This window comes from Odocoileus virginianus, chromosome 27 (genome assembly GCF_023699985.2).
Source record: "Odocoileus virginianus isolate 20LAN1187 ecotype Illinois chromosome 27, Ovbor_1.2, whole genome shotgun sequence".
NCBI classification, from domain to species: domain Eukaryota; kingdom Metazoa; phylum Chordata; class Mammalia; order Artiodactyla; family Cervidae; genus Odocoileus; species Odocoileus virginianus.
In genome coordinates, this window is record NC_069700.1 from 44,205,219 (window position 1) to 44,218,907 (window position 13,689).

General features: G+C 39.3%; 1 protein-coding gene across 1 annotated transcript; it reads right to left on the reverse strand.

Annotated features, from left to right (window-relative positions):
- Positions 1-549: 549 nt before the first annotated feature.
- On the reverse strand, positions 550-1,482 carry LOC110133353 (olfactory receptor 12D1-like). The gene has a single exon (XM_020887201.2). The coding sequence runs from the start codon at positions 1,480-1,482 to the stop codon at positions 550-552; it is 933 nt and encodes a 310-aa protein (XP_020742860.2).
- Between the last annotated feature and the right edge of the window lie 12,207 nt (positions 1,483-13,689).

Sequence of the window (13,689 nt, forward strand, 5' to 3'; positions counted from 1 at the left end):
ACAAATCAACTGTATCACTTGTAACTCAAAAGCAAATTCAGCATTAGACTTCCATGGCTGGTATTTCGTTTGTTCACATTTGATTTCTATTATCTAAGAACGCATTGTTGAACACTACACAAGATACTCCCAGGTATTTTTCCTTTACAATCCCGTCTGGAGAAGACAATGGCAACCCACTCCAGTACTCTTGCCTAGAAAATTCCATGGACGGAGGAGCCTGGTAGGCTGCAGTCCATGGGGTCACTAAGAGTCGGACACGACTGAGCGACGTCACTTTCACTTTTCACTTTCACGCATTTGAGAAGGAAATGGCAACCCACTCCAGTGTTCTTGCCTGGAGAATCCCAGGAACGGGGGAGCCTGGTGGGCTGCCGTCTATGGGGTCACACAGAGTCGGACACGACTGAAGCGACTTAGCCACAGCAGCAGCAATCCCGTCTGTTATATATATGTATATAATAAACAATTTGAGAAAGAGTATTATTTTACATCTCAGCTGTCTCATTGCCTGTTTATTTATGCCTCAGAAGAGTTCTCTAGACTTCTTCAAGTCAGAGCCTCCTTCTGATCACCCTCCTCAAGGCCCCCGTTCACTTCCTTGTTCCTTAAAGTATAGATCAGTGGATTTAGTGCAGGAGTGACCACGCTGTACATAATGGCAACAATCCAGTCTTGGTCCATGGAGCTGCCTGAGGCAGGGCGAATGTAAATGAAAACAACAGGACCAAATAAAAGAATAACTACTATGAAGTGAGAGGCACAAGTGGACAGTGCTTTATGAAGCATGCTACAAGAATGGGTCTTGAAGAAAAGATAAATAATAATGTAGAAATAGGACAGAAGTATTAGGAAGAATGAGCCCATGGCAAAGGTCCCCGTGACAGTATTGAGCAGCCACTGGTTGAGCTCAGTGTCCCCACAGGCCAGCTTGAGCAATGGCTTAACATCACAGAAGAAGTGGTGGATGTGGTTGGAACCACAGAAGTTTAAGCGAGATGTCATCACTGAGTGCAGCAGGGCATGGAAAAAACCAAAGATCCAGACAGTGACAGACATCTGGATACAGACCTGATGATTCATGATAAGACTGTAATGAAGTGGTTTGCAGATAGCCACAAAGCGGTCAAAGGCCATCACGGGCACCAGCATGGCCTCTGTACTACCCAGAAAGTGGAAGAAATGAAGTTGGCTCATGCATCCCAAGAAGGATATTGCTCTGTGTGTAGAGAGGAGGTTCTCCAGCATCTTTGGCAGTGTCACCGTAGAGTAGCAGATATCTAGACATGACAGGTTTCCCAGAAAAAAATACATAGGAGAATGGAGTCTTGGATCAGAGATGACAACCATCAGGATGGCTCCATTCCCAGCCAAACTGAGAGAGTAAATTGCAAGGAAAACCACAAAGAGAACAGGCTGCAGTACTTGGATGTCTGTCACTCCCAAGAGAAGAAATTCAGTGACTGAGGTTTGATTCAGCATCACTTAAAAGACAAAGCAATATACAAAATGTTATCTCCTTTGAGAACCAGAGTCCTCCTGCTGAGGATTTTCCTATTTAGACAATAATATCTTGAGGGAGAGCATTGTTATTTTAAATAGTCACAGCACCAGAAGTTGTATGATATTTGGACCATTAACTTCTTAAATATTAAAGTTACATATTGGTTTTGAACTGTTACTCAATGACTTTTTTCTTTATCAGATTTATCATTATTATTTTTCTTTCACCCAGAGATTCAGAGCATGTTGCCAGCCTACTACCTTATCTGGCTGTGAACTTCTACATTCTGATACAACTTCCCTTTATCATCCTAAGTCAGCTCTAAGAGAGGGTGAATTTTTAAACATTCCATCACTGCTATCTCTTGATGTAGTAGGAAACCATCTGAAGGGTTTTTACTTATAAAAAATAGACAATGACACAATAATAAGAGCTATAAGGAAATCTGAATAGAGAGGCACACTTTGGAGTGCTCCCAACAAAAAGGAAATCACTTGAAGTTTGGAAAATCCCTGAGAAGAGAGACAAAACATCTTATGTGACTAGAATAAAAAAGTGAATTAGGGGACATTTCTAGGGGTCCTGTAGGATTCTAGGCTTCATAGTTATAGAAAAATTTGAAAAATTATCTAACTTTTATTACACCTTTGTGAAAGGCTGGCCTCAAGGAATTCAGATTAACTTTTCTTAATAGCCATGTATATTTTGTATATTGTTAAACTTTGTCACTCTTGCTTAAGATAAAAATTATATGCCCAATACAATCTTTGGTTCTCTACTCACAAAACAAAATTGTATGAAAAATTCATTTGGAGAAAAAACCTTTTACTAACATTAAAAAAAAGCAATTGGGCCTTCTGTATTAAATGATCTATTTCACTGCATCGTGACTATTTAGAGATTACATATTTACTTTGGAGAATTTATAGCGATATGGCAATAAAATTGTAGGCAGTAAAGAGCCTTCATAATCCACAAACACAAGGTTCATCATAAGATAGAAAACAGGTCTAAATCCTTGGCTTGTAAATTTAGTACAGGCAAGAAGACAGAGAATATGTACAACTGTCAAGCCTGTCTCCTGGTGCATTATCCTACCTGGTTGCGTATTCAAATTCACAGCTAAGAAGGCTTATCAGGTTGACACTCCTGAAAAATAAATAGTAGAAAAATTATTGATAAATAAAGAGTAGAAAAATATTTGATGTGATAGTTTATATTGGAATTATAGAATAAGCTCTTCATCTTCTGAAACCTCTTCTTTCTGAAATTCTGCATGTCTTTTATGATCCACAGAGCTTTAGATATATAAACCTTGAGAGAGGGTGTCCCCTGGGTTTGTGATGATTATTTTAAGAATTAACACATTACCTTTCTTTACTTGCAATGTAAGAGAATTCTCCCTGGGGAATTCCTATCTTGAGCTCCATTTTTTTGTTGTTCCTATTTTCTTTGCTTACTGTGTTTCTTTCTTAGTTTTAGTAACACAAACAATTTGAGACAATTCACAATGACCTTGTGTTTTCTTAACTTATCTTTCATTTCCGGGGACCAGAGGTATGGATGCACTTTCTTATCTTGGGCACTTTCCTTCAAAAACTCTGTGTGAAATGGAAGGAAATTGAGCAAGGACAGTTAATGAATGAGGGCCAGTGATAGCCCATTGATTCATACAGAAAGATATCTGTATTTAAATATCTTTAAAATATTTTACTCATTTATTATTGTGGTTCTATGGAAAACAAAAAAAAAAAAGAGGACTACGGAGAAGTAGTATTGTTTTTGTTTCTTTTAAATCTCATTCTTCACTGTAAGTATTAACATTAAAATATTTTCTTTAATTTTGAGATCCCTGAGCTCACATTTCTCTCTGGGAGAATGAGGCTGGTCTCTCCAATGTGTATCTTCACTTCATCTTATATCCTTTAGGTAAAACTATTTTATCTGATTCTTTCAAGGAGTGATCTAACATCTATCAACGTTTTCTAATCACAGTTATAAATGCCATGTACTTTATGTATCTTTCTACTGCAGTTTATTTTTCTTGCTTTGCTGAAACTCATTACATATTCATCACATTAATAATTTCTTGTTCTTGGATATGCTATGAATAGAATACAAATCAATAAGAATTATTTTATACTCATTGTGTAAATTATTGTTCTGAGTCCATGTATTTGTATTTGTTCTTTCTTGACAATCTCCAGATCTTTTTTCTTTTTCCCTACATCTTTAAAGTGATGCCAAAAATGCTGGAGGGCTTCCTGCAGGAGGCATTTATCTCTATGACTGGTTCCTTAATCCAGTTCTTTATCTTTGACTCTCCAGGGATAACTGGATGCTTCTGGGTGGTTGTCAAAGGATATAATCACTACTAGTAATTGTTACCCACTCTGCCACTCCCAGATGGTACTTGGGGCTGGTGGACATAGCCTGTCTATCTGGCTTAATGGTGGATGGATTGGTTGTGGCCCTGATGGGCCCAGCTGAAGTTCTGTGACCCAACCAAATTGGCCACTTTCCCTGTGACTGCATGCCTTTGATAAGCCTGACCTGCTCAGACTCTAGAGTGAGTGGTCTAGGTGACAACATTATTCATTAATTGTGTGGTCTACCTCATTATTCCCTTTGAACTCATTCTGGAATTTTCTTTAAAGCATATTGGATTCATTTTGCTTTTACTTTTTTGTACAAATGATCTGTTTACAGTTTAATTGTCTCATATTTAAATGTGATATATTGCTACTTTTATTTAGTTTTAATTTAACTCTTTGGATAGAATTAAACTCTTTTTTTTTTGCAAGTTTTGTTCATTTTAAAAAGTGAATTCATTCCCATTATGGTTGCATTTTAAATCTTACTAACTTTTCTATAAAATCATTATTGCTGTAGGTAATAACTGATTTGTATATTTTGGTTTTGTCTCAGGCAGCAATTACTTAAGATTCTAATTCATTTTAAATTTGCTTCTTAGTTACATAGATTTTATTGTTGTTATTTTAAATTAACAGACTTTCAGAGCACTTTTAGGTTCACAGAAGAATTGAGCAGAAAGTACAAAGTTTCTCCATAACCCCTTCTCGATTCCCACACAGTCTCCTCACTACCAGCATTTGTACCAGAGTAATACCTTTGTTACAATCAATGAACTAACACTGGCACATCATTACTGATTAAGCCCACGTGGTGGTCATGGTTTATTTGTGAAGTCATGTCCAACTCTTGTGACCCCATGGACTGTAGCCCTCCAGGCTCTTTTGTCCATAGAATTACCCAGACAAGTATACTGGAATCGGTTGCCATTTGCTTCTCTAGCTCACCATTTGCATTGTGTCTCATTCTTTATGTTGTTCATTCTATGGGTTTGGACTAATGTATAATGTCAGGTATGTACTCTTACAGTATCACACAGAATAGTTTTCCTGCCCTAAAAATCTCTATATCTCTCCCTCCCCAGACTCCTGGCAACCACTGATCTTTTTCAGAATGCCATGTACTTGGAATCATACAGAATGAAGCCTTTCAGATTGGCTTCTTCCACTTAGTAATATGCCTTTAAGATGACTTCATGTCTTTTTGTGGCTTGATAGCTGTGCTTTTTTTTTTTTAACCTGTTCATTGTATGGCTATGGCTTCCCAGGTGGCACAGTTAGTAAAGCATCTGCCTGCCAATGCCAGATAGGCAAGAGATGTGGATTCAGTCTGTGGGTTGGAAAGATCCCCTGGAAGAGGAAATGGCAACCTGTTCCTGTATTCTTGCCTGGAAAATCCCATGGACAGGGGAGCATGATGGGCTACAATCCGTTGGGTCACAAAGAGCTGGACACAACTGAGACTGAGGAGACATGCACGTCTATGGATGCTCCAGTGTATCTGCTCACCTGTTGAAGAACATCTTGTTCACTTCTAAGTTTCAAGTGGTGGGCTTTGTACATGGGCTTCCCTGATAACTCAGTTGGTAAAAAATCCGAGGAGACCCCAGTTCAATTCCTTGGTCAGAAAGATCCCCTGGAGAAGGGATATGCTACCCGTTCCAGTATTCTTGGGATTGATTCCCTGTTGGTGCAGCTGGTGAAGAATCTGCCCTCAATGTGGGAGACCAAGGTTTGATCCCTCTGCTGGGAAGATCCCCTGGAGAAGGGGAAGGTTATCCATTCCAGTATTCTGGCCTGGAGAATTTCATGGGCTGTATAGATCTTGGAGTAACAGAGTCGGACACTACTGAATGACTTTCACTTTCTTCTGTAGGTAAAACTTTTTCTTCTTTAACTTGATCCTGAGGACTCAACCAGTAAGAAAGTAGAGGTCTTTCCTCTAGTTCTAAGAGGGTAACAGGCAGGTAGGCCAGGGGTCTCCAAATGGAGGTAATGGGGTACAAGTGTCAGACATTTTTTATTCCTCTTTTAAGCGCAGGAGGAAACAGACAAGTGTTAGATTATTTTCCTCTTCTCTATACAAATCTAAAAGGAGGTTTCTCTTAAAATTCTTTGTTGCCATGACAGCACCTGGCTCCACCTGAACTTAACTTTTCTCAAACCTTGAGTTAACCAATGTGTTTTTCTTACGGAAATGTTTGTCTTAAGCTATGTTAATGAACTATGTATTTACCCTAGACTCTTTCTTCAAGTTCATTTGCCTAAAACTCAGAATCCACTTGACAAACCTGTATGTTTTACTCATACTCTGTTCTCTTAATCTAAGTTAATGAAACTATATATTTACTTGGAAACCTGCCTTTCTTCAAGATTCATGTCAATCATTTTATGGCCCGGGATGACTCACCTGGTGCCAATGTTATCTCAAGATGCAAGTTGTGGGTGAGGGGCCTGGTGCCACTCTGAGTTTTGAGACATCTCCTTTCTATAATTAACAGCTTGCTAGTAGCTATATCACATCCAGCTGAAGACTAGCAGGGGGCACTCTTTCTGCCCTCTTCTGATGTCTATGTCAGAAGCTTTCTCTATCTCTTTTATACTTTAGTAAAACTTTATTACACAAAAGCTCTGAGTGATCAAGCCTTGTCACTGGCCTCTGATTGAATTCTTCTCCTCCAGAGGCCAAGAATCCCAGAGTCTTTTGTGGTTCAGCAACAACTTTTCAGTTCCTAGCAGGTAGCACTGTTGGACAAGTTTTTGGTTCCTCTTACCCGAGCTACCTCTGGTTACGTTTGAGAATTGGCACTTTCTGCCCTCTAGCACCTCTGTCAAGGTGTCACCAGTGCCCCTGTTGTCACTGCTTGTGCCTCCGGGGTTGTTGGCGCCTTGCCCAGCCAGTGTCACTGGCATTGCCACCTAGGGCACTGGAAAGGCTGGCACTTCTACTGCACCCAGGGTCTCCTGTGTAGCAGGCTCCAGCCACCACAGGAAAAGGGTGGGGGTGGCTGGGGAGCCTGGATTGGGAGGGTTCCCGTGTTGTCCGGGGTTGTTGGGTTCATGGGCATTGCTGCTGTGAGTGGAAGTTGCCTGGAGTTGGAGTGTCTCCACAACTAGAGCAATGGGGTCCCAGGCCTCACTGTCTCTACCACTTGGATCCTTGTGGCCACGGGGACTGCTGAGGCTCAGAGGCTGGAGTTGCATGCTCCCTCCCCTGAAGGTATCATGTTTTCTGGGGCCGTAGGCTCAGCCACTGTCCCTGGAGGTTGGAAATTATTATCCCCACCCCTCCTCTGCTCCTGGTTGTGCCTTTTCTATATGTTCCAGTCCAAACGCTTATATGCACAGATGAGTGGAATTCTTTGGCATCGTGGGGTGTTGGGCAGAGGCCACTTTGTTGAGTTATGGACGTTTTACTGGTTTTAGATGGAAGGGGAGTGACAAAGGGAGCCATACAGCTATGATGCTGACATCACGCTGAGCCCGTGTATCTTGCTGAGGAGACTACCAGGAAGAACTGTGGAAGTTCCAAGCAATTTCTTTTAGTTGACAATTATAAAATACATAAGGAATGAGATGAGCTAAAAACCAAACCGTTCAGCTTTCAAGCAGAATTTAGAGAAAAATGAAAGAAGCCAGGACAGTTCAGACTCAAAAGTTTAACTGTATGTAAGTCCTAGATACTGTACAAAGTAGAAGGTTATCTAAGTAAAAATGGCGTCAAGGCAAGGATCAAATTCTGAGGTGCTGGGAGTAAGTTGTGGCCTTTGGTTAGAGATTTCAAGGATGTGGCTGTAAGATCCTTTGTTGGGACCTCAGTAAAATAAAGAGGAAACCTAGTTTAGATTCTTAAAAAACTTAAGGTCAGATCTCCTAGACTCTCTGTGCTAGATTTGAAATCCTCTAAGAATCTTAAGGACATGACTTATACACCCTTTCAACCAGACAAAAATGTTCCTAGAAATCTTAATAATATTGTTCCAAAGTATCCTGACCCTCAGCCCAACTCAGAGAAAAGCCTGTATCAAAGAGCTTTGTAAATATGGCATTTGTCTAATTGAGTATATCTTAATAATAATTGTAAGGCCCTAAAATAAAAGAATTTCATTGGCATCATCATTTTCAATTTCATCATATTGGGCTTTAGGGGGCAAATTTAGAAAAATGCCCCCAGCTAGAGTTCAGTACTGCTATGTTGCTGTTATGTGCCTCCCATTCGTCCCTTTTGCAATAAAAGTTTTCTACTTTGGTCATTCTATGTCTATTGTATCATTATTTTGAGTTTGTGATGGGCAGATAATCTGACTCTTTAGTTCTAAGTTCTTCAGAATACAAGAAATCATACGTGAAGGATCTACACAAGAAGCCACATTTGTACCTTGATTTGATGAAAAGACCTGGACTTTGAGCTGATGTAATGAGATACATTTTAGAACTATGAGAGGGAGTAAGTGTACTTTGTATATGGGGACAATGAACGTTATTTGTAGTTAGTGGTGGGACTGATAGCCACAATGTTTTGACACTCTTTCTATTGAGAGATAGGATTTATTTCCTCTCTCTATGAAGAATTATGAGATTGGCCTGTGACTTCTTAAACTAATAGAATATGATAGAAAGTGATGTTAATTCTGGTTATGGGTTTTTTCTTTCAATGACTAACAGCTTTTGCCTTGGTTTGTTAGCCCCCAAAGTTGAAAGTTTGCCCTGCATTATCCTTGCTGAAGAAGCACAGGGTAGTCACAAGGAGAAAGTGGAGAAAGAGAGAAAAAAAAGGGAAAGATTTTATCAGTTCCCAGCTATTCCATGTCCAACTGTTATGAGGAGAAACCAGATAAAGAGAGAAACACAGGGAAAGACTTTATCAGGTCCCAGCTATTCCATGTCCAATTGTTCAGGTTAACCTAATCGAGAGGCCCCAGACTTTCTTTAGCAGAGTCAACTATTGCTGTTTCCTCCTGCCCTAATTTCTGACCCATGGAATAATGCAATTTAATGAAGCAAGTGGTTTGAAGCCAGTAAATTTTGGAGTACTAGTGTGTTATCTGTCAGTTCAGTTGCTAGGTTGTGTCCGCATCTTTGCGACCCCATGGACTACAACATGCCAGGTTTCCCTGTTCATCACCAACTCCCAGAGCCTGCTCAAATTCATGTCTATCAAGTTGATGATGGCATCCAACTATCACATCCTCTGTCGGCCCCTTCTCCTGCCTTCAATCTTTCTCAGCATCAGGGTCTTTTCCAATGAGTCAGTTCTTTCCATCAGACGGCCAAAGTGTTGGAGCTTCAGCTTCAGCATCAGCCCTTCCAATGAGTATTCAAGACTGATTTCCTTTAGGATTGACTGTTGGTATTAACACTAAGCTATTTCCTTTAATTTTGGAATTCCCAAGCTCACATTTCCCCCTAGGAGAATAAAGTTGGTCTCTCCAATGTGTATCTTCACTTCTTGCTATATCCTTTAGGTAAAAGTACTCTATATGCCTTATCCAAAGGATATTTATATGTGTTCTGACATCTATCCAGGCTTTTTAATTCCAATTATAAATGGCATATCCTTTGTCCATCTTCCTATTGCAAGTCACATTTTTGCTATTTAGAAGTTCATTATATGTTCATCACATTAATAATTTCTTATTCTAGTATATACTATGACTATAATACAAATAAATAGCAATTATTGTGTGCTCATTGTGTAAGTTATGTTTCTTTTTTGCAAAGCATATTATATTTATTTGAATTTGCATTTTAGGGTTTAAAAATATGAGTAAAGATTTCAATTCGTAAGACAAATAGAAGGTGGTTAGCAGGTTACAAAAAGCCAAGAAGTCATTCTTTTTTATTTTTTTATTGAAGGATAATTGCTTTGCAGAATTTTGTTGTTATCTGTCAAACCTCAGCCTGAATCAGCCATAGGTATACATATATCCCCTCCCTTTTGAACTTCCCTCCCATCTCTGTCCCTATCCCACCTCTCTAGGGTGAAACAGAGCCCCTGTTTGAGTTTCTTAGCCATACGGCAAATTCCCATTGGTTATCAATTTTACATGTGCTAATGTAAGTTTCCATGTTACTCTTTCCATATATCTGACCCTCTCTTCCCCTCTCCCTATGTCCACAAGTCTATTCTTTATGCCTGTTTCTCCAATGCTGCCTAGTAAATAAATTCTTCATAACCATTTTTCTAGGTTACATATATATACATTAGAAAATGATATTTATCTCTCTCTTTCTGACTTAGTTCACTCTGTATAATAGGTTCTAGGTTCATCCACCTCATTAGAACTGAATCAAAGGTATTCCTTTTTGTGGCTGAGTAATATTCCATACGTATATGAATCACAACTTCTTTATCCATTCACCTGTTGATGGACGTCTATGTTGCTTCCATGTTCTAGCTATTGTAAACAGTGCTGCAATGAATAATGGCATACATGTGTCTTTTTCAATTTGGTTTCCTCAGGGTATATGCCTAGGAGTGGGGTTGCTGGGTCATATGGTAGTTTTTCAGTGGAAACAGTGGCTGACTATTTTGGGGGGCTCCAAAATCACTGCAGATGGTGACCACAGCCATGAAATTAAAAGATGCTTACTCCTTGGGAGGAAAGTTATGACCAACCTAGACAGCATATCAAAAAGCAGAGACATTACTTTGCCAACAAAGGTATGTCTAGTCAAGGCTATGGTTTTTCCAGTAGTCATGTATGGATGTGAGAGTTGGACTGTAAAGAAAGCTGAGCACCAAAGAATTGATGCTTTTGAACTGTGGTGTTGGAGAAGACTCTTGGGAGTCCCTTGGACTGCAAGGAGACCCAGCCAGTCCATCCTAAAGGAGATCAGTCCTGGGTGTTCATTGGAAGGACTGATGTTGAAGCTGAAACTCCAATATTTTGGCCACCTGATGGAAAGAACTGACTCATTTGAAAAGACCCTGATGCTGGGAAAGATTGAGGGCAGGAGGAGAAGGGGATGAGAGAGGATGAGATGGTTGGATGGCATCATTGAATCAACAGACATGAGTTTGAGTAAACTCTGGGAGTTGGTGATGGACAGGGAGGCCTGGCATGCTGCAGTCCATGGGGTTGCAAAGAGTCAGACATGACTGAACAGAACTGACAGTAGTTTTATTCTTAGTTCTTTAAGGCATCTCCATACCTTCTTCCATGGTGGCTGCATCAATTTACATTCCCACCAACAGTGCAAGAGTGTTCCCTTTTCTCCACACCCTCTCCAGCATTTATTGTTTGTAGACTTTTTGATAATGGCCATTCTGACTGGTGTGAGGTATATATCTCATTATAGTTTTGATTTGCATTTCCCTAATAATGAGTGATGCTGAGCAACTTTTCATGTGTTGTTAGCCATTTGTATGTCTTCTTTGGAGAAATGTTTGCTTAGGTTTTTTCCCCACTTTAAGATTGGTTTTGTTTTTTTTCTGGTGTTGAGTTGTATGAGTTGCTTGTATCTTTTGGAAATTAATCCTTTGTCAGTTGTTTCATCTGCTATTACTCCCACTCTGAGGGTTGTCTTTTCACCTTGCTTATAGTTTCCTTTGCTGTGCAAAAGCTTTTGAGTTTAATCAGGTCCCACTTGTTTACTTTTATTTTTAATTTCCATTAGTGTAGGAGGTGGGTCATAGAGAGTCTGGCTTTAATTTAAGTCATCGAGTGTTCTGCTTATGTTTTCCTGTAAGAGTTTTATATTTTTGGTCTTACATTTAGGTCTTTAATCCATACTGAATTTATCTTTGTGTATGGTGTTAGGAAGTGTTTTAATTTCATTCTTTTACATGTAGCTGTCCAATTTTCCCAGCACCATTTATTGAAGAGGCTGCCTTTGCTCCATTGTATATTCTTGCCTCCTTTGCCAAAAATAAGGTACCCATAGGTGCATGGATTTATTTCTATGCTTTCTATCTTGTTTCAATTGGTCTGTTTCTGTTTCTGTGCTAGTACCATACTGTCTTGACGATTGTAGCTTTCTAGTATAATCTGAAGTCAGGAAGGTTGATTCCTCCAGCTGCATTCTTCTTTCCCAAGACTGCTTTGGCTATTCGGGGTCTTTTGTGTTGTATAGGGTGAGATTTCTGCTGAGTTTTCATTTGTTTGTCTTTTTTCCTCTGATGGGCAAGGCTGAGTGAGGTGGTAATCCTGTCTACTGATGATTGGGTTTGTATTTTTGTTTTGTTTGTTGTTTAGATGAGGCGTCCGTGCAAGGTGCTCCTGGTGGTTGAGTGATGCCAGGTCTTGGCATCCTTTGTGTGAGTTCTCATTATTTGATAATCCCTAGGGTTAATTCTCTCATAGTCTATGGCCTTGGAGTCAGTGCTCCCACTCCAAAGGCTCAGAGCTTGATCTCAGAAGGACAAGACTGACAACAAAATTTGTGCTCAAGATGCAGACCTTCTTTGCAGAAACTCTCGTCAGTAATATTCTTACTCGATTTCAGCACCTCAGAGTCAATACCAGCCATGTGGGCATTTTCACCTTTAGACAATGGTCCAGCAACGGAGATAAATATCAGTGACAAGAGATCCCAGATCCTGGACATGGCTGTGGAGCAATCGCCAACATGTAAGTTATGTTTCTGAGCCTAACTGTTTGTATTTTTATCCTTTTTTGACAATCTCTACATGGTTAAATTGATGCCAAAAGTGTTAGAGGACTTCCTGCAGAAGGCATTCATCTCTATGACTGATTCCTTGATCCAGTTCTTTATCTTTGGCTCTCCAGGGACAATTGGTTATCAAGGAATATAATCACTACTGAATAATTGTTACTCACTCTGCCACTTACTCCCAGGCAGTACTTAGGCTGGTGGGCATAGCCTGGCTCTTTGGCTTCATGGTAGATGGATTGGTTATGGGTTTGGCTAAAAAAACTGAGTGAACTTTGTGGCCAATTGAATACTTTATTCTTCTGGGCTTCATAGTACGGCTAACTATAATGTTCTTAAATATTCTTTCGTCACTGGGAATTTTTAGTTGTATTCCATTCTTTCACTATACAAGCATTGTTTATTTCCAGAATTTACTTTAATGTACTCTTCATGGTTTGATTGCCATGTCTAAGCATATGGATATTTTAAAAATATTTAAAGCTGAATGCAATTCACTTATTCATTTTAACTTTTTGCTTTATTTTTATCTTTTTAGTGTAGGTCATGGTTGGTTATCTTTTTTAAATATAGCAGTGTGTACATATCAATCCCATCTGTCCATTGACTGATGAATAGATAAAGGTGATGTGGAACATATATTCAGTGGAATATTACCCAGCCAAGAATTAAATAATGCCATTTGCAGCAAAATGGATGGATCTGGGGATTGTCATACTGAGCAAAGTAAGTCAGCAAAAGACTAATATCATATAATATCTCATACAGTCTAAAAAAAGATATAAATGAACTTATTTACGAAACAGAAAGAAACTCACAGACTTAGAGAGAATGAATTTATGTTTATCAGAGAGGAAAAGTGAGGGGGAGGGACAGATTGGTAGCTTGGGATTGTCATTTAAACAAATTAATAGAACATTCTGAAAAAATGAAACATTAAAAGGGGGAAAAGTGCATAGGATCAGTTTCTATTCTCTTACTCATGATGATTATACTGGTGTTACTGATGCAGAGAGAACCGAAGATGGTAATCTGTAAGGTGACTCTGATGACAGAAAGATGATGTTGACCACAATAAAACTGATGGTGATGATCTTCATTATTAAACTGGTGATAGAAATGGCAATAGTGATCAAAATGTTCATAATGATGGGAAGAGAAAGATCACGTTTGATCACGTTTCAATAGTATAATTTT